The sequence below is a fragment of the Spermophilus citellus genome (genome assembly GCF_964194105.1).
Source record: "Spermophilus citellus genome assembly, chromosome: 1".
In the NCBI taxonomy this organism is placed as follows: Eukaryota; Metazoa; Chordata; class Mammalia; order Rodentia; family Sciuridae; genus Spermophilus; species Spermophilus citellus.
The window spans coordinates 113,974,290-113,998,024 of NC_138182.1; the positions used below are offsets into that span (position 1 = coordinate 113,974,290).

At 41.3% G+C, this 23,735-nt stretch overlaps 3 protein-coding genes across 3 annotated transcripts in view; 1 reads left to right on the forward strand and 2 right to left on the reverse strand.

Annotated features, from left to right (window-relative positions):
- Positions 1-23,735, reverse strand: part of LOC308645983 (obscurin-like) — a 438,916-nt gene that overhangs the window by 331,282 nt on the left and 83,899 nt on the right. The window lies entirely within an intron of this gene.
- LOC308646517 (obscurin-like) overlaps positions 1-23,735 on the forward strand; it is a gene marked incomplete at its 3' end in the record, with an annotated part of 232,569 nt that overhangs the window by 125,092 nt on the left and 83,742 nt on the right. The window lies entirely within an intron of this gene.
- Positions 868-23,735, reverse strand: part of LOC308645979 (uncharacterized protein) — a 42,278-nt gene continuing 19,410 nt past the window's right edge. Inside the window, exons 2-4 of the mRNA XM_081288428.1 lie at positions 16,614-16,740; positions 9,270-9,362; positions 868-7,431 (exon numbers count right to left, since the gene is read on the reverse strand). Coding sequence (XP_081144554.1) covers positions 5,672-7,431; positions 9,270-9,362; positions 16,614-16,740 — 1,980 coding nt within the window. The 3' untranslated portion in view covers positions 868-5,671. The remainder of the gene's footprint in view (positions 7,432-9,269; positions 9,363-16,613; positions 16,741-23,735) is intronic.

Genomic DNA, 23,735 nt, shown 5'->3' on the forward strand with positions numbered 1-23,735 from the left:
CTTTTCATCACCACAGCAAAACATCTGAGACCATCGACATGCCCTGAGAGAAGACTGGCTCGTCACCATGACTGTGGTGTGTGGACACTTCCTCGAGCCAGCTGCCCATCTCATCACCAGGACATAGAAAGAAGGAGTAGGAGTAGTGGGCTGGATCCTACCAGGAAGCCCCCAATAACCAAAGACCTTGGGTGAGGCCCCGTTAAGGTGTCCACTTCTTCTCCTTAGGGCCACGCAGGACCAAACCTTTAACATATGGGCCTGTGGGGGACATTCAGCACCCACACACAGCAGAGACCAGAGAAAGCTCCTCCAGTTCTTTAGGAGGCAGGCAGGAAGATTCTGTGTGGAAAATAAAGATACCTGGTTGGGAAATGAAAATGCCAAGCCCAGCCCCAGATTCACGCTACCCAGAAGCTGAGGAGCCCAACATCACCAGTGTCTACATATCTACATTTATACCTGTATTTTACCTACATCTGCCTACCTACCTATTGTCTGTTTTGTATCTATCAATCATCTCTGTCTATGATACCCAAAGAGAGAACTTGGAGGCCCCAAACACACAAAGTTCCTACCATAAGCATATCTATAATCCAGGGCTGACCTGGCTCAGCAGGGCAGGGAGGCAAGACCTACTAAAGACTCATTTAACCAGTAAGGAAAAACCCGCAAGAAAATCAGCAGTGACAACAGAAACAATAATAAATCATGATAAACTAACAGAGAAAGTACATAATTTAAAGAATTAAAATGAGTTTTCAAAGCCATATGTTAAAGAGAAAATATATCCAAAAGATGAATATGAAATAAAGTCTAGAGAAGTGAAATTTATTGTCACTCACTTTATTTTTTTCATGATTTAAATTCTTCATCGTTTTTTTTTTATTGGTGCATTACAGTTGCATATAATGGTGGGATTTGCTGTTACATATCCATATATGCACATGACACAATAATACAATTTGGCCATTATCAACCCCCAGTATTTCTGTTTCCCTCTCCTCCTCCCTTATGTGTCCCTTTCCTATGTTCCATGATCTCCCTTTGATTTTCATGAGATCTCCGCCCTCTCCCACCTTTCTTTTCCCTCTTCCTCCCATCCACAGATGAGAGACAACATGTGACATTGAGTCTGGTTTATTTTGCTTAACATAATGTTCTCAAGTTCCATCCATTTTCCTGCAAATGGCATAATTTCATTCTTCTTTATGGCTAAATAAAACCCACTACATTTTTTCCCCATTCATCCAGTGCCAAATACCATACTAATAACTGCAAATAAATGATGGGGGCAGAAGGTACATAAACCAAATGATTCTAAAAGCTTTTTAAAACACAGTTTATTATGAGAAAATAAAATGTGATAGGAAAGTAAAAGAAAGTTTAGAATGTTCAAAATGTGAAAAGAGAGAAAGTAGAGAATATGTAGCAGGTGATGCTACAAAGAATAATTTAAAAAATAGAAAAAAAAAGCAAGGGGAGAAAAAGAGAATAGAATTTGGTTGTTAGCAATAGAAGGAGAGAAAGTGAAATAAGAGGAAACAAGCAATCAAAAGCAAAACCAACAAACAAAATTCCTTAATCTTCAAAAGTCAAGGAAAACTGTCACTAAAAATGAGAAAAAAAAAGAAACAAATATGTATGTGTATATATATCCACAAGCCAATCATCACAGCCTTGGATGTGAAACCCACAGTCAGCCCAGCCACCCACCCACTATGCTCTATTCACATGGAGGGTCTTGATTCCAACCCAGAGGAAGCTGAAGTCTGTCAGCTGAAGGAGCCCACCCTGTGGTGGACCATTTAATTTCTCATTTGGCTGACAGACTTCAGGTTCCCTCCGGGATGGAATAAACTCACCTGTTCAGCTCATGAACCCCTGGAATACGCCCACTGCGGGCTGCTTGAAGAGTTCTGCTGTTCACAGTGTTCCCAGGCTCTAGGTGTACCTGCCCTTTCCATCAACCAGGATGCAGTCCAACCCAGGAGCTGCCCGCTTACAGAGCAACTGCCTGTCAAACCACCTGGAGTTCCACAGCGGTGCTCACAGTGCCCCCATTCCCATTCCCAAACCCCAAGGATCTCGCTGTCTGCACATCCTTGACAACACTTGTTACTGGCCATCATGGAGTAATATGGATTGTAAAATTAACTCGTAAAAGTCTGCAGTAATAAAACCAAAAAGCCTCCCTGGGATTTCCTAGGGATGGAGTTGAATCTATAAACCAGTTTGATCAATCTCTGACACTTCCTGAAATTGTGAACCTCCCACGCAATAAAATGAGTGATTCTTGGTGCCCACCTTCCCTGCCTACCCCAGGGCCATACTTCCTCCTTCACACAGTGGGCCTGAGCTCACCTGGGAAGCTCACAGGGGTCAGGATGGCTGGGGAAGCACAGTGCTGGGCTCAAAGCAGGGCAGAGAGTATCTGCAGAATGAGTGGAAGAGGGAGTGCCAGACACCCAGGGGCAGGATCCACAGGGCACAATCCTTTCCTTGGGGGGCACCAGCCATTGTGTACAAGCCTGCAGTGGGAAAACAGAGTGTCTGCGTATGCTTCCTGCACTGGCCCCTCCACCTGTGAGGGCCACCTGAGGAGGACATGCTGGCAGGTTGCTCCATACAGGCATCAGCACAAGGGTCCCACTGGTCATTTCTCAGGTGACTTGCTGAGTAACCATCCCAGGACTGTTACACTGATGACCCGTTAGCAGCGATGTAATCAATGCAATCGTCAGATGTTTTATGAGAGTATCTGTGAGGTCTGCATGCTTAGTGGATCCTTCCTGACCAGATGTTAGAAATTTCCATGTCAAAGAGTAAAATCTCAGCTCAGCCCCCTCAGTGAGAACAGGCCCTTTTGGAGAGCACCTTCTGAGTGGAGAGGGAGTGTTTTGTTCTGCAAACTCCTTCAGGAGGTGAAGTTGAACATGGCCTCAGGGCCTGCTTCTGAAGATTGTTTGGGGTGAGGACAGCAGGGGCCATTTATCCTGCCTGGGACACCCTGCCCCTCTCCTACCATGGCTGTGTCTTCCTGGGCCCTGCACACACCTCGAGAGCTCAGAGGATGGGACTGTAGTTAATGGTGCCAGGGTATGGGGTGAACATAGCTGAGATGGGATGTACCCCTAGGGGAGGGAAGTCACCGTCTTCCTTTAGGTCTCTGATTCTCATCTGGAAAATGGATATTTGATGACCCTGATGTGCAGGCATGGTGTGTGCACTAGGTTTAGGTGGGAGGGCATGTGAGAGAGCTTGCTACTGGTACTCTCAGGGCTATGGCACCGTGAGGCAGGTGTGAGTTCACATCACAGGTTCCAGATGAGGTCAGGCTGGAGAGACCAGGCCACAGCCTGAGGTGACACTCCGAGTGCTGGATCTGGGAGCATCACTGCACCTGGCTCACCCACTTATCCAGGGCCCACAGTCAAGGGTCAAGTGCTAACCAGTGCAGGGAATTTTCATTACCTTTTCTCTGACCATGGTTATGGAGCACCTCAACCTGGGTCCCCTAGGGATGAACCCCAGGCAATCCAGAAGAAAAAGCAGCAGCAGGTGAGGGCCTTGAGGTGGGGAGAGACCTCCAGATCAAGAGAGCAGGTGAGCTTTCTCCTTCAGCTCTTCCCTTCTGCTGTGGCTAGGAGAGGTGCCTCCAGCACAGAAACTGGGCAGGAGCAGGGCAAGCTGGCTCATGGTGACTTGGGTAAGGTATGGCTGGGACCCATGGTGGAGGTGACTGGGGGCAATGCAGCAGGAGTCAGGACAGGATCCTGATGGTTAGGGAGCCTGTACAGAGCCCTCAGGTCTCAGGGCTTGGAACCTTTTCCCTGAGCCTCACAGATACCCCACCAGCCTGCCCACTGTGATCGCTGGGCCTGTACATAACACTAGCCTGCCCTCAGGTCTCAGGGCTTGGAACCTCCTCCCTGAGCCTCACAGACACCACACAAGCCTGCCCACTGTGAGTGCTGGGCCTGCACATGATCCCAGTCTGCCCTCAGGTCTCGGAACCTCCTCCCTGAGACTCACAGACACCCTATCAGCCTGCCCACTGTGAGCACTGGGCCTGCACATGACACCAGCCTGCTCTCCTCATGGAGATCAAGGACTGCCTGAGAAAAAGGTACAGGACAGCAGCTGAGCTGGGCTGAGTGCCTCTCAGGCAGTGCCCAGGGAAGGAGACTCAGGTGGGTCCTCCAAAGTCAGGAAGGTCCAATGTGGATAACAGTATGGGCACTGTTTCTTTGAGGCTTCAGTTTCCCTGGTCCCTTCTCCAGAGCCCAAAGCTGGATGCAAGTCCAAGGCCTTTTCATTCACACTGTCTGATCTCCTGACCCTGGCATGAGGGTGGTGAGGATGGGACTAGGAATGCTTCAGGGGGCTTTCTGATGGACTTAGATCTGCCTGCCTTCCAGAGCAGTCTTATTAACTTTCAGGAAATGAAGGAGAGCAGTGGGACCCGGAGTTTAGGGACAGTGGAAATGTGAGAGACCCCTGGCTGGGTGAGGTGGCACAGGCCTTCCTGTAATCCCAGCTGCTGAGGAGGCCAAGGAAGGAGAATTGCAAGTTCAAAGCCAGCCACAGTAACTCAGCAAGGCCCTGAGCAGCCTCTATGGCATTCCTGATGCAAGTCCAGTCAGCACCCATCTGCTTCTTTGTTTTGAGATGGGATCTTGCTATGCCACCTGCTTGCCTCCTTCCAACTGCAGTGACTCTGTACATAATGATAAGGACCTCTGACAGGCAGTATTTTCTGGCATATAGTCAAATATTTTAAAATAATCTCCAATACTATATTCAACACTTTCATTGGAAAATTAACATACAAATTACAGATACTGATAATTTTCCTTCATTACAAAGTTTATACATAAAAAGTCAGAAGGTGTGTTAAAAGCTTTTACAAGTTAAAGAAATGTATGAAGGTTTACTTTATTCATAAAGTGTTCATGAAAGTAACCTGCCTGATAAGACATTCTCAATTTGTTACTTTTCCATATGATTGTTCCTATTTTCCATAAGCTGACTTGGGAATCAAAGGTGACAGTACAGGTTTCTCTCATGTGGGAATTTTTGCAATATAAAAAGAGAGGTAACTTCTCTTAGAAACTTTATAAAGTGAATTAACTACAGTGGGTTTGCAATGAAATGCAAATAGCTCATGCACTGGTCCAACAGAGTATTTCTTGCTCATGTGAAATAAGAATGGAGCATTCTGGGATACAAGTAGAAAGACCTCTGCTCTCTCCAATAAATTACATTTCTCTTAAGTCCCAGTGCCTCTATCTCTGGCTCTCAAGGCCAGCCACCTGGTATTCATGCTCACATGAGGCCCAGAATGCATGAGAACTCAGGGAGCAGAACCTGATGGAAGTTCTGAGCTAGGCTGGGCTGGTCTGTGGGGAATGACTGCCACAGGTACACATTCTGCTGTGCAACTCAGCTCCAGGGCCCACACAGGAGAGGCGTCCCCTGGAGGCTGAGCACCCCAGAAAGAACTGGATTCTGGGGACCACAGAGCCTGCTGTGGGGACTTCTCTCTCTGGCTTCCCTGGCATCTGCTGACATGTGCCTTTTCACTAACTCTGTCCCCACACTTGCTCACTGTGGGAGGATTCCCCTGTGTGCATTTTCTGATGCCTGGTGGAAGAGCTCTCCATATACATCATATTCGTGCCGTCTTCCCCAGGTGTGTTCTCTGATGGACAGTGAAGGATGACTTACGGTAGAAAGTTTTCCTGCATTCTTGACATTCATACTGCTTCTCATTCTGGTGAGTCATCTGATGCCTGCTGAGGTATGACTTCTGGTGAAAGGCTTTTTCACACTCGCCACACTCATAGGGCTTCTCACCTGTGTGGGTTCTCCGATGCACAGTGAGGTGTGACTTGCAGTAGAAAGCCTTCCTGCAGTCCTCACAGACATAGGGCTTGTGGCCTGTGTGAGCCCTCTGATGGACGGTGAGGGAAGACTTATGCAGGAATGTCTTCCTGCACTCTTCACAGGTGTACGGCTTGCTGCCCGAGTGAGTTTTCTGATGCACAGTGAGGGATGACTTGTGAAGGAAAGCCTTCCTGCAGTGCTCACACTCATAAGGCTTCTCATCTGTGTGAGTTCCCTGGTGCGTGCTGAGGTGGGACTTTTGATAGAAGGTTTTCCCGCACACATCACACTCATAGGGCTTCTCACCTGTGTGCGTTCTCTGGTGCACGGTGAGGTTAGACTTGCGGTTGAAAGTCTTCCTGCATTCCTTACAGGCATAAGGCTTGTCACCCGTGTGAATTCTCTGGTGCACAGTGAGGTGTGACTTAGAGTAGAAAGTCTTCCTGCAGGCTTCACATGCGTAGGGCTTCTCACCCGTGTGAGTCCTCTGATGCACAGTGAGATCTGACTTACAGTAGAAGCTTTTCCTGCACTTCTTACACTCATAGGGCTTCTCACCTGTGTGAGTTCTCTGATGAATCGTGAGGGACGACTTATGGTAGAACGTCTTCCAGCATTCCTTACACCCATAGGGTTTCTCGCCTGTGTGTGTGCCCTGGTGCCTGCTGAGGTGGGACTTCCGGGAAAAGGATTTCCCACACATATTGCACTCATAGGGCTTCTCCCCAATGGGAGTTCCCTGATGCCTGCTGAGGTGTGACTTCTGGGGAAAGTGCTTTCCATATTCGTAACCTTCAAAGGGTCTTGCTCTTCTGTGAGTCCTCTGGTGCCCAGTAGGTCGTGTCTTCTGACAAAAGTTCTCACATTCATTGAATGTATGGGGCTTTCCCTCTGATTCTGATTGTGACCTGTGGAATTTCGTAAGGTATGGCTTCTTAACCAATAGCTTCTTGCCACCACTACATTCATCACATTTCAGTCTTCTCTGTATTTTCTTATGTGCATTGACTTTAGAGTTTTTACAGAAAGTTTCCCTACACATATTACATCCTGAAGTTTTCTCTCTTACCTGAGTCCTCTCTTGGGCAGTAAGTGCCACCTTATCCAGGGTTTTTCCACCTCCACTGAGTGTGCTGGAGGCCTCTCCCACATGAAGCCTCTTCAGTGTCCACAATGCTTTCACTGTGAAGGATTTCCCCTGTCCACAGTGATGGAACTGCTGCTGCCTACTTTGAACCTTTAGTAGACTTCTTTGATCAGGATGCCTGGGGGGCTTCTCAGGAATGTTAAGACCATTAGGCTCCTCTCCATCCTGTACCTCCTCAGGCTTGCTAGGGAGAAGCTCCTTCTGCCACACATTAAGCCCCTCTGGCCCACTCTTTGGAGCCGGACTTGAAACCTGCTTTGAGCTCAAGTTAAACCTTGTTCCTAATGTGAACCTCTCCTCAGTTGAGGTGCTGCTGTTGGGGAGTACAATTTGCCAGAAATGCCTCTCTTGCTTTTCCTGGCTGGTCTCATTCAGGCCATTCACTTTCTGGACATCTAAAATGATACAAAAAAGAACAATATCCATGAAAAACACATAAGCATTTGCTATGAAATTCAACAACAAAGAAGTGCCTTCTTATCCTAATGACGTGAAACTGCAAAATACCTGTGTTGATTTAAGAGTGTTTTGGCCCTAATAAATGTAAAAATTATAATTAATAATTTTAGTATCTATCATGTTACTTTGTTGCTTGAGGTTACTTTATTCTTCTGAAATGTAGGAAGATATTTGGTTAAAACACTCACCGAGTGCCTAGCTGAAGGTTTCACTGGTTTCATCTGTTATTTGTTCTGTTCTTTTTCTCTAGTTCTTTCTTATAACATTTGTAGATATAATCCCACCCTGCTGTGCTTCTCTTTCAGGTTTGTAGTGGCCAAGTTTTCTTGAGTTGGCTACTTACATCATGCAGGCATGGCTGATCCGTCTCTTACCTGAGCAGGAATATAGTTTAGGAAAGAACTGCTATCTGTGTGTTTTAGTTTTTACTTTTCCCTAAGGAAATGTAGTAGAAACCTTTGGGGTTTTAAGAATTCAAGTTACCCTTCCCACACTAAAGACAGCTTCCACTTAATTCCTAATCTAATGTATCTATGCTTCTCAGGAAGCTCCAATCCATCTTCTTGCTGGAATATAAAGGATTTGGCTCAGTAAACCAAGCTGAACCTGCCATCTTTGAAATGTATATTGTTTGTATCAGTTGTTGCTACTGCCTTTCTGGCTCAACACTAATGGCATCCTCTCCCAGTCCCAGGCACATGTACCCTGGCTGGCAGCTCACTGCTTCTGTAGGCTTTTGTGTTTGGAGGTTCAGCCGTCTTCTACTTTCACAGAAAAGAGAGTCTCCTGTACAAATCTATTATCTTTGAATGATTTCCACAGCACGAAGGGTAAAGGCTAAGTACAAATTCCATTTCCCAACAGACACTGAAGCCTTTCAACATGAAGTTCCTGATTCCCTTGGCCTGCAGACCCAAGGTCTCCCGGTTGTCCTCCCAGTCCAGGACTATCAATTCGCACACTTTTATGCTGGGTGTTCCTCACCTCATGAGTCCTGACGTGGTGCACAAGGCTCCAGCCTTGGACCTCTCTTCTGATTTTCTTATCCATTCCTTAGGTGACAACCTGAATAACTATGATGTAAATACTAGCATTAGGCTATTGATTTCCAAATCTGTATCTCCATTATACTCATGACCAGTCTCAAAATCTAGATTTTACATTTACCTATGTTTTATATACCAAACTTGGAAAACATCATCTCAAAATGAGCCCAAGGGATGACAATTTCCTTAAAACTTTCTTCTCTTTACGTTTCTAAAATCATAACAACATGTTTTTCTTTCTCTCATCCTAATAAAATATTCTTTGTGGCTCTTACTGCCAAATATTATATACATGTATTATATTTTTTTCCTCAACAAAATGTAAAGAGAAGATGCATTTGTTTCATTAATGGTGATATCCCCAGAGTTTAAAAAAACACTGCCTATAAAGTGATCAACTAGCAAGTGCTAAAGAAATAATGTGAATAAAATGCCTGAAATAGTAGGCTATGAAACTGGAGGAAAGAAAAGTAACCAATCAAAAAATGCCAAGATCCAAATGGGGGTTGGGGGTTTGGGAAAATTTAATGAAGTATACATTATGAGAACATAAACATGGGTGTACATGAGAGAGCACTCCTTGGAGACTGTACAAAGGAAGGGGCTGAAGCACAAGACCTGCTTCCTCAGGTTTGGGACCTGAGGAAACACAGATGAAAACAGCTCAACGTGGCTGGTGTCTGTGGGGCTCTCCTTCTGGTCTCCCTGTGCAGCGTGCACTGACTGACCTGGGAGGCGCTGGTGTGAGGCTTCGCCTACTGTCCACGGCCCAGCACCTTGCTCCAGCTTGAAGATCACCTCAGGTTTTGCAATGCAGTGCCCTGTTAACAGAAAACAGTGAAAGATTTGTGCCAGGCTGCTTGTCAGGTGCACTTAGGGATGACACAGCCTTTTGGGAGCTGTGCAATGATGAGACTGATCTAAACACTTTGTGAGAGCATCTCACTCACATTATTATGGTCTGGAACAATGTACTGGGGCAGAATTAAACAGCTGGAGAAAGAATTCAAGGAATGATTTTTAAGAAAACTGAGGAGTCAGAAGAATACAGATGGACAATACAAAGAAGTTAGAAACACACGTTATGATATGTAGAAGAAATTGGACACAGACATAGATGAAATAAAAAAGAACCAATCAGAAATCAGGGGAGATAAAAAACTCAATAAAATTAGAAAGAAGAAAGGGAAAAACATAAGCAAACAAGTCAGCTAAAAGCCTAAACAGCATAATTGATCAGAAAGAAGAATCAGTTTCTGATCTTGAAGACAGGTATTTTAAAATAATCATGTCGGATCTTAAAAAGAAAAAGTTAAGAAAAACGAAGAATGCCTTTAAGACTTTTGGTCATCATAAAGAAAGCATTATAGGTATTCCAGACAGAGAATAGACAGACATTTAAAAAATATATGCAATGAAACAACTTGTCAAACTTTTTAATCTGGGAAACATATGGGCATTCAGTCCAGGAAGCTCCCTTATGAATTTTAGCAAAAATGGTCCTTTGAGTCATGTTATAGTAAAACTGTCAAAACTATAAGACAAAGGGAACTGTGAAAACTGCAAGAGAAAAACATCAAGTTACCTACCAAAAAAAAAAAAATAAAATAAAATAAATAAATAAAGAGAGACACCCATTAGAGAAGCAGTAGATTCTCAACAGAAACCTCACAGGATAACATTGAAAGTTCTGGGGGGAAAAATGCTAGCCAAGACTATGTACCCAGAAAAGCTATCCTTCAGAAATAAAGAAGAAAGACTTTCCAAGACAAGCAAAAGTTGAGGGAATTCTTCACCATCAGATATACGAAAGTGCTTAAGGGAGGAGGAGTGAAAGGATGATAACTACCATCAAGACACACAGAGTACAGAGCAGACAAAGAAAAAGAATAGGGCTGGGGATGTGGCTCAAGCGGTAGCGCACTCGACTGGCATGCGTGCGGCCCGGGTTCGATCCTCAGCACCACATACCAACAAAGATGTTGTGTCCGCCGAGAACTAAAAAATAAATATTAAAAATTCTCTCTCTCTCTCTCCCCCCCTCCACTCTCTCTTTAAAAAAAAAAAAAAGAAAAAGAATAAATCCCTATCAATACAGGAAATCACCAAATGAGAATTAACCAGAGAGGAAGAAATGAAACGGATATTCAAAACAACCAGGAAAGAAAATAACAATGACAGGAGTAAGTCTGTACATATCAGTGTTAACCCTGAATGTGTAAAAAGAAGAAATTTCCCAAGAGATGACTGAAGGGATAAAAAGAAAACTAGATGCAATGATATGCTGCCTAAAAGAAAACCACTTCACGAGGGCAGAGCACAGGGACTGAAAGTGAAGGGGTGGAGAAGGATATGCTCTGCAAATAGGAACCACCTGGAGGAAGATACACCTATACTTGCAGCACACAAAGCATATTAAATCAAATCTGCATTATAGAATGCACTGCACAGTGATAAAGAAATCAGCAACTGTAAGGACACATACACCCCATGTTGGAGCAATCATTTATAACGCACACATTACTAGGGAGAAGCAGATGCTAATACAGTATACATGGGGACTTCAACAGTCAGGTCGTCTGGGTAATCAAGGAGCAAAGAAATACTGGTGTTAAACCAGGCCACAGACAAACTGAACCTACAGACACTTCCAGAGCATCTCACTCAATGGCTGAAAGATATACATTTTTCTCATAAGCATATTGAATGTTCTCTAGGGTAGTTCAAATGTTAGGAGACAAAATAAGTCTCTACAAATTAAAACAAAATTAAAATCATGCTATGTGTCCTTCTGACTATGATGGAAAAAAACAGAAGTTGACAATAAAATACACATTAGAAATTTTACCAATATGTGGAACTAAATATTCTTTGAATGACTGATTGGTAAGAAAGAAATTAAAATGCAAATTTTAGAATTTATTGAGATAAATGAATTTGAAAAACACAGTAGCCAAAACCTATGGGTACAAAATCAGTACTATGGAGCAAAAATGCCACTAAAGGGGAAGTTTACAGCAATAAGTACCTACATCCATACAAAACAAAACAAAAATTTCAAATAAACAACCTAGTGTTGCAATGTAAGGAATCAGAAAAGGAAAAACAAACCAAATTCAAATTAAGTAGGAAGAAAAGTGTGAGCAAAAATAAAAAAAAAAATTTGAGACTGAAAACAAAACAAACAAAAAAAGAATACAAAGGACCAATAAAACAAAGTTTTTCTTTTCTTTTTTAAGATAAATGAAACTGACAAATTTTTAGCTAAGCTAACCAAGGAAGAAAGAAGATTCAAATAAATTACAATAGACATGACAAAGAACACATTTAAAGTGAAATCACAGAAACACAAAGGACTATTAGCAACTATACACCAATGGAAAACTTGGAAAATATAGATAAATTGCTGGACACACAACCTACCAAAATTGAACCACGAAGACATACAAAATCTGAACAGACTAATAATTCACAATGAGACTAAATCCCGAATGAAAAAGCTCCCGACAAAGTAAAGCCCAGGAAGGATTGGAGAGCTTCACTGGTAAATTGTGTCAACTTTTAAAGAAGAACTAACACGAATTCTAAAGTTATTCCCAAGTCTTGAAAGGGAGGGAACCCTCCAAACTCAATAAATTAGAACAGCATTACCCTTGATATCAAAAGACACAACAACAAAAATAAACAAACAACAACAACAAAAAAAAAACAAAACTAAAGACCAATAATACAAGGAGATGAACATGAATGCAATTCTCAACAAAATGTTAACAAATAAAATTAAAGAGGACACAAGATCATACACCATGATCATAAGTGACTTATCCCAAGGATGCAACACTGGCTCAATATATGCAAATCCATAAATGTAATTCGACATATCAACAGAATGGAGAATTAAAACTATATGCACAAGCAACAATAAGTGTTGGCAAGGATGTGAGGGAAAAGGTACACTCATATGTTGCTGGTGGCACTGCAAATTGGTATAACCACTCTGGAAAGCAGTAAGGAGGTTCCTTAAAAAACTGGGAATGGAACCACCATTTGACCAAGCTATCTATACCACTCCTGGGTCTATATCCAAAGGACTTAAAATGAGCATACTATAGTGATGCAGCCACATAACATTTATAGCAGCTCAATTCACAGTAGCTAAACTATGGAAGCAACTTAGATGCCCTTCAATAGATGAATGGATAAAGAAACTGTGGTATACATACACAATGGAACATTCTCAGCATTAAAAGAGAATAAAATTATGGCATTTGCAAGTAAATGGATAGAGTTGGAGAATATCATGCTAATCGAAGTAAGCCAACCCCCAAAACCCAAAGACTGAATGTTCTCTCTGATAAGGGGATGCTCATCCATAATGGGGCAGGGCGTGGGTGGGCATGGGAAGAATGGAGGAACTTTGGGCAAAGGGGAGGGAGGGGCAGAGAGGAGACTTGGGGGTAGCAAAAAAACCCCCACAAAACAATATGCATATCTCAACAGACACAAAAAGGAAGATCATAAAATTCAACATCCTTTTATTAATACAACTCTCAAAAACTTAGAAGGAATATACCTTAGTGCCATAGGGGCTAAATATGACAAACCCACGGCCTACATCTTTTTATTTCTTTAATGGACACAATACCTTTATTTTATTTATTCATTATTTATTTATTCATTGTATTTTATTTTTTTAGAGAGAGAGAGAGAGAGAGAGAGAGAGAGAGAGAGAGAGAGAGAGAGAGAGAGAATTTTTTAATATTTATTTTTTAGTTTTCGGCGGACACAACATCTTTGTCTGTATGTGGTGCTGAGGATCAAACTCCGGCCGCACACATGCCAGGCAAGCATGCTACCACTTGAGCCACATCCCCAGCCCCAATTCATTATTTATTTTTGTCTGGTCCTGAGAGTCAAACCCAGTGCCTCACACATGCTAGGCAAGTGCTCTGCCACTGAGCTACAACTCCAGCCCCAGGCTACATCTTAATGAATGGGGAAAACCTAAAATTGTTTCTTCTAAAATATGTAGTAAGAAAAGGGTCTACTTTTACCACAATTATTTAACATAGTACTGGAAATAAGACAAGTGAACAAAATAAAGGGCATGCAGATCAGAAAGGAGGTCAAACTGTCCTTATATACAAATAACATGATTTTGTATTTACAGGAAAACCTAAAGATTCCAACAAAAAAACTGTTAGAATAAATAAATGAATTCAGTATGATTTCAGGGAACAAAATCAACATAAAAATCTGTAGTTTTTAAAATACAATAATGAAATTGCTGGGATTAAAAAACAAGAAAACAATCCCATTCATAATAGCTACTGAAAAATAAAACATTTAGAATAAATTTTACCAAGCAATTGATGAATCTCTGTGAAATTTATGAAATACTGAAAGAAATTAAAGACAAACACGTGCGATTGTGCGCGCACAATCGCAGAGAAGGACAAACCACTGTTATAAATTGGGAGAGCATTTACTGGAAAAAAAGAGTTCTAAACTTTATATGGATGCACAAAAGATCCTGAATAGTAAAAGCAATTATGAACAAAATGAACAAATCTGGAATTAGAATAAAAGCTGTCTTCAAAACACACCACAAAGAGACAATAACAAATACATCAGGATACTGGCATAAGAAAAGACAAATAGGCCAATGGAACATGAGAGAGAAACCAATAGTAAATCTATATATTTACAGCCAACTGATTTTCACGAGGGGCAGCATAAGCATATATTGAGAAAGGAAGCTTTTTTCAGTAAATGCTCGGAAAACTGGACATCCACGTGACGATGGAAGATATTAGACCCCACCTCTCACCACATAAAGAAATCAACACAAAATATATTAAAAACTTCAATATTAAGACTTGAAATTATGAAACTGCAAAGGGAAAACAGGGGATTTCACTTCAGGACATTGATCAAAGCAAAGTTTTTGTTTTTTGATATGGGATCTTGTTATGTTTGCACAGGCTGGTCTCAAAACTCCTGGGCTGGACTGACTCTTCCACTTTATCCTCCTGAATGCTGGGACTAAGGCATGCACCAGCAAGCCCTACGCAAAAAATTTTTTTGACATGACCCCAAAAGCACAGACAAAAATAGCAAAAACTGATAAATTAGATTATATCAAAGTAGGCTGAGTGCAGTGGTGCATGCCTGTAATCCTAGCAGCTCAGGAGGTTGAGGCAGAAGGATTCCGAGTTTAAAGCCAGCCTCGGCAACAGCAAGGTGCTAAGCAACTCAGTGAGATCCTGTCTCTAAATAAAATACAAAATAGGGCTGGGGATATGGCTCAGTGGTCAATTGTCCCTAAATTCAATCCCCAGCACCAAAACAACAACAACAACAACAACAAAAGATTATGTCAAACTAAAAGGCTTCTGACAAAAAAACAATTAGCAGAGTGTATAGTCAATGCATCTAATGCAGAAAATATTTACCATTTACCCCCAAAACATTAATTTCTGGAATATATGAGGAACTCAACAGCAGAGAAATAAACCAATTAAAAACTGAACAGATGACCAGAATAGGCATTCTCAAAAGAGGACACAAACAATCCACAAGTATATGACTAAACCTCCAGGTCTCTAATCAGAACCTGGAGGAGGCATTAATGCTCTGCAGCCTGCAGCCAGCGTGGCTATCATCAAAATGATACAATGTAACACAGGCCTGTAGGATACAGAGGAAGAAGTGCTCTCCCATGCTGTGGGTGGGAATGAGAAAGAGGAGAGAAGCTATGAAAACCAGTAGAAATAGAATTACCACATGATACAGTCAGTTGCCCATAGCCAAAGGAGGCAAAGGAACCCAGTGCTTTGAAGAGAAAACTATTGTGGGAAGCCATTCTGGCAGGTGATTTGAGTTACCTCCCTGGCTGGATGAGAGGTGCTTAGACACAGCTGTGTCAGAGCCTTCCCCACCCTGTCCCAGGTGCAAGGGCTTGTCCGTGTGGAGGGTATGCCTGACCACTGATCCAAAGACCAATCACTGACCCTTACCTTGGACCCCTCGACCTTCACTGGATGGAATTTTCCCTTGAATTTTTTGTTCCCCAATAAAAGCTCACTCCCTGGCATGTTCCCTCTCTCTCGCTGGCCTCTCATGTTAACCTCACCACCACATTAGGTGGCTGGAGGCAGGAGCTAGGAGGAGCTGTCTCTGGGCTGGGCAACTAAGGAAATGAGAATTATGTCTCTTTAATTTTAAAACTCACTAGTTAATTTTTATGCTTCGAACCTCTATTATGAAGCTAGCATGCTGGTCGCGTGGCTGAAACTACGCTTAGCACATTTACTGCAGTACTATTCACAAAAGCCATGATGAGGATCAACTTCGGTATGCAAGGACAGATAAAAGGATAAAGAAAACTCGGGACACATACACATTTAGAAAACAAAATTCCATCATTTGTAGCAACATGAATGCAACTAAAGAACATTATGTTAACTAAAATTAGGAGGAGAAAAACAAATCCTGCATATTCTCGCATGTGTGGAGAGAACTGTGTTTACCAGAGCATGGGAAGGGTACAGGGGAAAGAAGGTGGGTTAGTATGTTCAGGGGTGCTTTAGGATAGGAGGAATAACTTCTAATATTCTGTAGCATAGAAGATCAACTATGGTTGACAACAATTAACTGAACATTTCAAAATAGCTAGTAAAGGGCTGGAATTGTGGCTCAGTAGTAGAGTGTTTGCCTATCACGCTTAAGGCACTGGGTTCAAAACTCAGCACCACATAAAAATAAATAAAACAAAGGTATTGTATCTATCTATAACTAAAAATAAAAATAAAAAAAGATAGTAAAAAGAATTTTAAATGATCCCAAAATAAAGAAGTGATATATATGTGAGTGATGAACTTGCTAATTACCCTGATCTGATCATTACACACTATATACCTGTATTGAAATGTCACACTCTACCCCATAAACATGTGCAATTACTATGTCAGTTAAAAACACATAATAGTAATATTAAAACTTAAAAATGATTCCTATATTTGCTGACAAAGAAAATGCTTCTAGTAAGATTACCAGGGCATTTCACTCACCCAAGGACACCAGGCTTCTGTAGGTCTCCAGCATCACATCCCTGTAGAGGATCCTCTGAGCATCATCCAGGTCCTGCCACTCCTCCCAGGTGAAGTCCACGGACACGTCCTCGAAGGACACCATCCCCTGTAATGGTACATGTCTCTTTAGCCCAAGCCTTCCACCCTGGGTCAGAAAAGGAATATGGAGCTCACTCTTGTGTGTGAACAAGTATCTTAGGTAAGATGCAACTTATGTTGTGTGTGGTGGTGCACACCTGTAATCCTAGCAATTTGGGAGGCTGAGGCAGGTGAACTGCCAAGTTCAAAGCTAGCCTCTGCAAATTAGTGAGACGCTGTCTTGTAATTAAAAAAAATACTATTAAAGAATTCTTATATGGGGCTGGGGGTGTGGCTCAGGCGGTGGCGCGCTCACCTGGCATGCGTGCGGCCCGGGTTCGATCCTCAGCACCACATGCAAACAGGGATGTTGTGCCCGCCGAAAACTAGAAAATGAATATTGAGAGTTCTCCCTCTCTCTCTCTCCCCCTCCGTTCTCACTCTCTCTTAAAAAAAAAAAAGAATTTTTATAGATTCATAACTATTCTTTTTTTCCTAGCAAGAACAGGATGAATACGATTCTACACCTGAAAAGAGCTGAATCCAGTCTGAAGACATAAACACATACTAGGGATAATGTGTTAGTTGAACTAAACCACATGTTCGGCATAGAACAGGGCGATAAAGAAATAGAAAATGACAAAACCAGATTGTTACCAGGTTGAACTTCACTGTTATATCTTCTGTCTGAATTCTCATGAATATGAAGCAACAGAAGTCAAGATGTGAAAGCCACAAAACATGCAGGTTTTGTGGAACTACAAACAGCAACATACACAGGTGAATATTCCTGTGTGAGTTGACCAATGAAATGTGTTCAGATAACTCACAACGGGGTGCTTTTGCATTTCAACCCCTAGCACCATTCCAACGCCTTAAATTTCACGTGCCCACTGTTGGCAAATCACTTACAAATTAAAGTACATAGTCATATTTCCCTCCCAAATTCAAAAGATATACTAGTGTCCACATAAAAGTGAGCATCACCCACTTCTTACACAGCATGTAAATAATGAGGGGTCAGTAAAAAGTTGTACGTTACCTGAAAAGGTGTGTGGTGAAAGGAGAATGCAGAAAGACTCAAGGGAGAGCTGGGCAGTGCGGGTGGGGGGACACAAAAACAGAATCAGGAGTAGAATTTGGTGCTTATTTGTTATGCCTAGAGTGGAAATGGGAGTCTACTTCCAAGTTGTCTGGGCAACAGCTAGAAAGGAGCTGAATGTAAACTAAAATTGAGGGAAGGGATAATGACTAAGATGGGATGAAAGACATGTGGGGAAGGCCAACTGGCAAGTGAATACTGGCTCTAGAGCTCAGAGGAGAGGTTTAAAGTGAGGATAAAGATTCAGGAAACAGTGACTACAGGGCAGCTAAAGCCTCTGGAGTGGGTGGAATGGCTCAGAAAGAACTGGGAGACAAAAGTTGTGTTTTTTAAGATGTAGTCGTGTTTGTCATGGTGTCTCAGCCTGCTGGAGACTGGGTTGGGAGGGCATAAGTAGGACCTATCTCACACTATTTTTCCATAACAGGTTTTAAATCAACCTATCTATACCTGAGAACATGATGTTTCCATTAATATAATGTTAAACTAGGTTACTGGCTTAGGGAGAATGGATGTCCTTACGATGCAGAATTTTACTGTCCATGAATATGGTAGTCTTTTCATTTGCTCAGTTCTGTTTTGCATCCTTTGCTTTTTCCCCTTTCATATACTCATATATTTTTCTTCTTAAATGTATTGTTAGTTTTTTTTTTTTTTTTTGCTTTGGTGTTTCTGTTATTGTATTAATGTTCTCTTGAACATGAGGATTTTTTTTTTCTAATGATGATTTAATAAACAAATTGCAAAAAAGAAGGTGGCTTCAAAATCCATCTTCTAGACTGAAAGCTCTTGAGACTTAGGTTTTATCTCCTCTATTATTGAAAGATGTCCAAGGAGGATTTTTGGTGGAAATATGATAGAAGTTAAAAATGATAGATCTCAAAACACAAAGGGAATTCCCCCCGAAAATCACTGGTTGAAATGAGAAATGTTATTTCTCACCCAAGTACAAAGTGGTACAAGTTTTCTGAGAGACAATTTGGCAAAATGATTCAAGATTTCTAAAATTCAAATTCCTTTTAATCAGGAAATTATATATTTAGGTGTTTTTCTGTGTAGTATGATTCCACCTTATACTATATCCAAATCTATAAATTTCTATCTATATTTATATATAGCACATAAAATACCAAAATGTTAACAGTGGTAGGTTGAATAAAGTTCAATTTTTTACATTTTCATTTCATTTTTAAATATGGAACATATTTTTCTTGTGTGATTTTCAAAAATGGCAGATTTATTATAAAAGATTCAGATTCAGAGGCCAGGATAGAGTACGTGGCTAGGATCCTGGGTTCGATCCCCAGCGCAAGTAAACAAACAAATGAATAAATAAAAGATTTATGCCAGAATTCCTACTGAATGTTTCAAAATTTTGCTTAAGATTTCCAACAAGCTACATGGTTACCTGATCCCATCTCCCCAAACCAAGCTATCTGATTATCTGATCTCAGTTCCTATTCTTCTGTTGTTGTTGTTATTATCTTGTTGAATGTTGATTTATTGAATGTCTTACTGGAATAGTTTTGAGGATACTCTTTTTTGTTTTTAGGTATAAATTACAAGGGTATCATCATAATCTTTCTCATTTTTGAGTTTCTCTTTTCATTTAAATTAATCAGTACTTTTCCTACAGTGGAAAATAGTCATAGTGAAGCAGCAACTTCACCCATTCTTGCTTCCCTGGTCATGCTGCCTTTTAGGCCTGGAGATTTACATTTATCATGTTAAAAAGAATGTCCTGAGTTCTGTTATTGAGGGTCTTATTTTTTGGATACCTTCTGCATATCTATGTCGATCATAGGATTTTTTTCTATAGAATGATGAATACAATAAAATACATTAATTGACTTCTTAATATTGACCTTTTCTTAATTCCCAGAACACATATTTATAAATCTTCAGCTTTCATGGCATGTTTTTCTCCCTTCCTTACTGTTCATGTTCCCTTGGGTTCCATCAGGTTTCCATTCTTCTTTCAGTCTCTCAGGTTCTCTCTGAGCCATTTTACCCATTCAGGTGGCTTCAGCTGTCCCTGAGGTCTTGCTGCTGTTAACGTCTTTATCTTTTCCTTAACCCTCTCTTAGGTTCTCTGAGTAATTTCACCCTCAGGAAGCCTAGGATCCAAGGGCCAGTGTTTAGTCCTGAGAAGGTATCCCTATCCACTCCCTGGCTTACACAGCTACCTTCTTGATGTATCTTCACACAGTGGAGGTCACCAGTCCTATGAGGTTAGGGCCAGCACTGATGGCCTCATTAAGCCACAGTTACCTCCTACAAGCCTCATCTCCAAATGAAGTAACATTAGGCTTTAGGAGTAGGCTTCATCACATAAATTCCTTGGGGACACACTTCATCCATTGCATTGTTATACCTTTCCTTGAAAAAAGTTTAAGTACCCTCTTGCAGTGAAATTCAAGCAGGCTTGTATTTCCTCACTTGCTTTTAGCTGATCAAAGGCATTTGGATGAGGTGAAATGTGATCTCAGAAGTTGTAGGAGCCACACACAGGTCTCTACTATCTCCCTCTTTCCTGAGGGCTAACAATGCTACAAAAAGAAATAATCCTCTCTCTGGTACTCTGAAGCAAAGAGCAACAAATACTTCTCTGACCCTTCAAGCATAGGAACTATAAGTCAAAAAGAAATATTTGCTTCTAATCTACCTAGAAATATTAACACCATTACAAAACAAAACCAACACCATGAACAATGACAATGACCAAGACAAAGCTGGTGATCCATGCTTTCTTAAAGCTAATTGAAGGGGCTAAAACAGTACCAAGTGGCTCACTACCTACCCACAGTGCTACTTGAGCAGCTGTCACTCATGAACTTACTTAGAATGACAGCAACTATGCAATATATTACTAAGTCATGTGTTTACCTACAGCTCAAGGAAAATAGGCTGAAAAGTAAAATGATAGCAGTATATTTCAGTTACTTTCATTATTTAGGAAAATACCATAATGCGGAATTCATGAAAGAAAAAGCCACAGAAAAGGCAGGAATAAAAAAGAATAAGGAACAATTAGAAATGTGAGGACATGTAAGATTCCAAAACTCTGAAAGTGTTTTTCATTTCTTATTTTACTATATAAAAAAACTTTTAAGGTTGTCTCTAATAGTTCTCACAGAAAAACATACACAAATGCCTTCAAAATGTAACAAATCTCTTCATGATAAGTAAAAAATTATTTTATGACATTGTTAAGACCTATGAATAGATTAAATTTACCTCCAGAGGTAAAATGGAACAGATTTAGAATGAAGTCCTCCTAGGAAAACTGAGGCTGAAAAAAAACACATTAACGTTGGGGGAAAAAACCCACAAAGCCAATTCTCAAAAACAAACAAACACCCAGAAATAGGTGAAATGATAAAGACATAAATCTATCTATGCTTTCTAAGAGTCATAACATCATAAAAACAGTCAACCTGGCATGGTGGAGCATGTATTTGGCCCCAGTTACTCTGAGGTATAGCTGAGGCAGGAGGATGCAAGTTCAAGGCCAGTCTAGGCAACTTATGGAAACCCTATCTCAAAATTTAAAAGGGTGGGGGAGGCAGCTCAGTGGTAAAGCACCCCAGGTTCAATCCCCAGTACCAAAAAACAAAACTACCACCAAACCAATCAAACTGAAGAAAAATTGATGGTGGGTTAAGGCAAAAAGGCTTTTGAAAAATTTTTTAAATTTTTAAAAATTTTTTAGCTTTAGGTGGACACAATGTCTTTATTTCTATGTGATGCTGAGGATTGAACCCAGTGCTTCACGCATGCCAGGTGAGCACGCCACCACTTGAGCCATATCCCCAGCCCCCCAAAAGGCTTTTTAATAATATGAACAGTAAGTATGTCTAAAGGGCACCCGAGCTGGGTGCAGAGGTGCACACCTGTAATCCCAGTGACTTGGAGGCTGAGGCAAGAGGATCAGAAGTTCTAGACTATCCTTAGCAATTCAGTGAGACCCTGTCTCAAAATAAAAAAATAAAAAGACCCGGGATATAGCTCAGTGTTAAAGTGCCCCTGGGTTCCAACCCCCTACCAACCAATAACAAAAAACTAAAACCAAACCAAAAACTAAAAGGCACCTTACCTTTGAACATAACAGATTTAAAGGCACTCATCAAGACAGACCAAACTGGGTGACAGAAGAATTATAGAAGCAGAGAGAGCTGCCATGAAGAAGAGTGTCTGGGAGTCCCTGGGTGCAGAATCCAGGCCTCATGAAGTAAGGTGTCCACTCTTGGTAGAGGGGACTCAACCCAGGGTTTCAAATGCCATGGAGATGTCTCTAGTGGTTCCCCCCGCCAGTTTATTGTTGTCCTGCCCACCCACCACCTTCGTATACTAGGTACAGAGTAGATTGCAACTTTTCTCTTTAGGTCACAAGTCCCTGGAACATGATAGCTCACATTTGGGTGACATGGCCTCAGTCAGAGATCCTGGACTTTCAGTGCAAAGTGCTGAACAGTTGGGACTGCAGGGGTGTCTGTGACAAAAAGAGGAAGTGAAAAACGTGTAAAGAGAGGAATTCCAGATGTTGTGATGCCAGCCCATATGTTTTTCATTGCTGTTTTTGAGAAAAGACCGTATATTCTCACTTTCATGATGAAGGAACTCTGGCAAGGAGAGAAACCTCACACTGGGCGGAGGAAATGTCAGTAGAAGTGAACTGTCATTTCTGATGAGCAGTAAAAGCTGGTGTTTAATTCATTGCTCCTTTCCTTCTAGTCACTATGGTCAGAATGCTCCAGAAACACCATTCTGTCGAGCTGTCATAGCCACAGAGATTTGATGCACATTTTGTGATCCTTCGATAATTTGCGATTACCAAAACACAACCTAGGTCACTGCCCCTGATATTCTAAAAACCCACAAAAAAAGCAACAATTAGAGAAGACCATTCTAGTGTATGGATGACAACCCAAACTCACAGGGAATCCATGGGATAAACAGATAAGCACTTTAATAAGTGGTACCTTTATTTAGTAAGTGCATAAAAAAAGTAAAAGAATTACATAATGAAATGACTCTGCTTTTTATCTTCAGTTAGGAAAGGATATTTTATCAGCATACAACTAAAAACTGAGAAACCTGAGTATAAATGTAAAAACATTTCTTCTTATGACAAAAGGAAAAACAAACAGCAAAGCCAAAAGAAAAACAAGCCACATCACATAAAACCTACCTTCCCCGTAATTAGTATTATGTTCATAGTAAAAAACAGAGAAACAGTGAGCATTTCAATAAAAAGTAAGGAGCCCAAACTGACATGGCACTCCCCACCCTCCACAGATATGAAGTTTTGAAAGTATGAAGACATGCTCAAATTCTGACAAAAATTGAAAACACAAATTAAAAATACACTGCAATGCATTTTTTTTCACCTAAAAGAATTAACAAAATTCCAACAGCTTAAAAAGGTCAGAGTGTGTGAAGTAGGGAGAACATGACCAACCTCATGGTTCTACCTTCAGAGAGGGAGTTTTCTGTGTCTGTGTGCCTTGCACCCATGGATCCAACCACAGGAAACATTTTCCAAATGTGATGAAAATTGAGAACCTGCTGAACCAAGAAGCCCTGTCTACAGGTCACAAACTATATAGTGAAGAACTGTTCCCAAAGAAAGGTTCTGCCTTTGCCCAGATCCGGGGAATTTCTCTCTGTCCCTGAGTATCTTGGCTGGTATGAATGTTTGTTCACCTTAAGCCTTTGGACACACAGACAGTCTAAGCATACAATGTGATCTGTGGGGACAGGCCTTGAGTCATGTGATATCAGCTTGAACTCTGAATGTACTGGAGACTAAGGTGTTAATGTGATTGAATCCTAAAAAGACTTTGAAATGGGCCTGGGTAAGATGGCCTTCTTGTTACTATCCCATGGCTGTTACAGTACACTGTTGTTTGTAGAAAGAG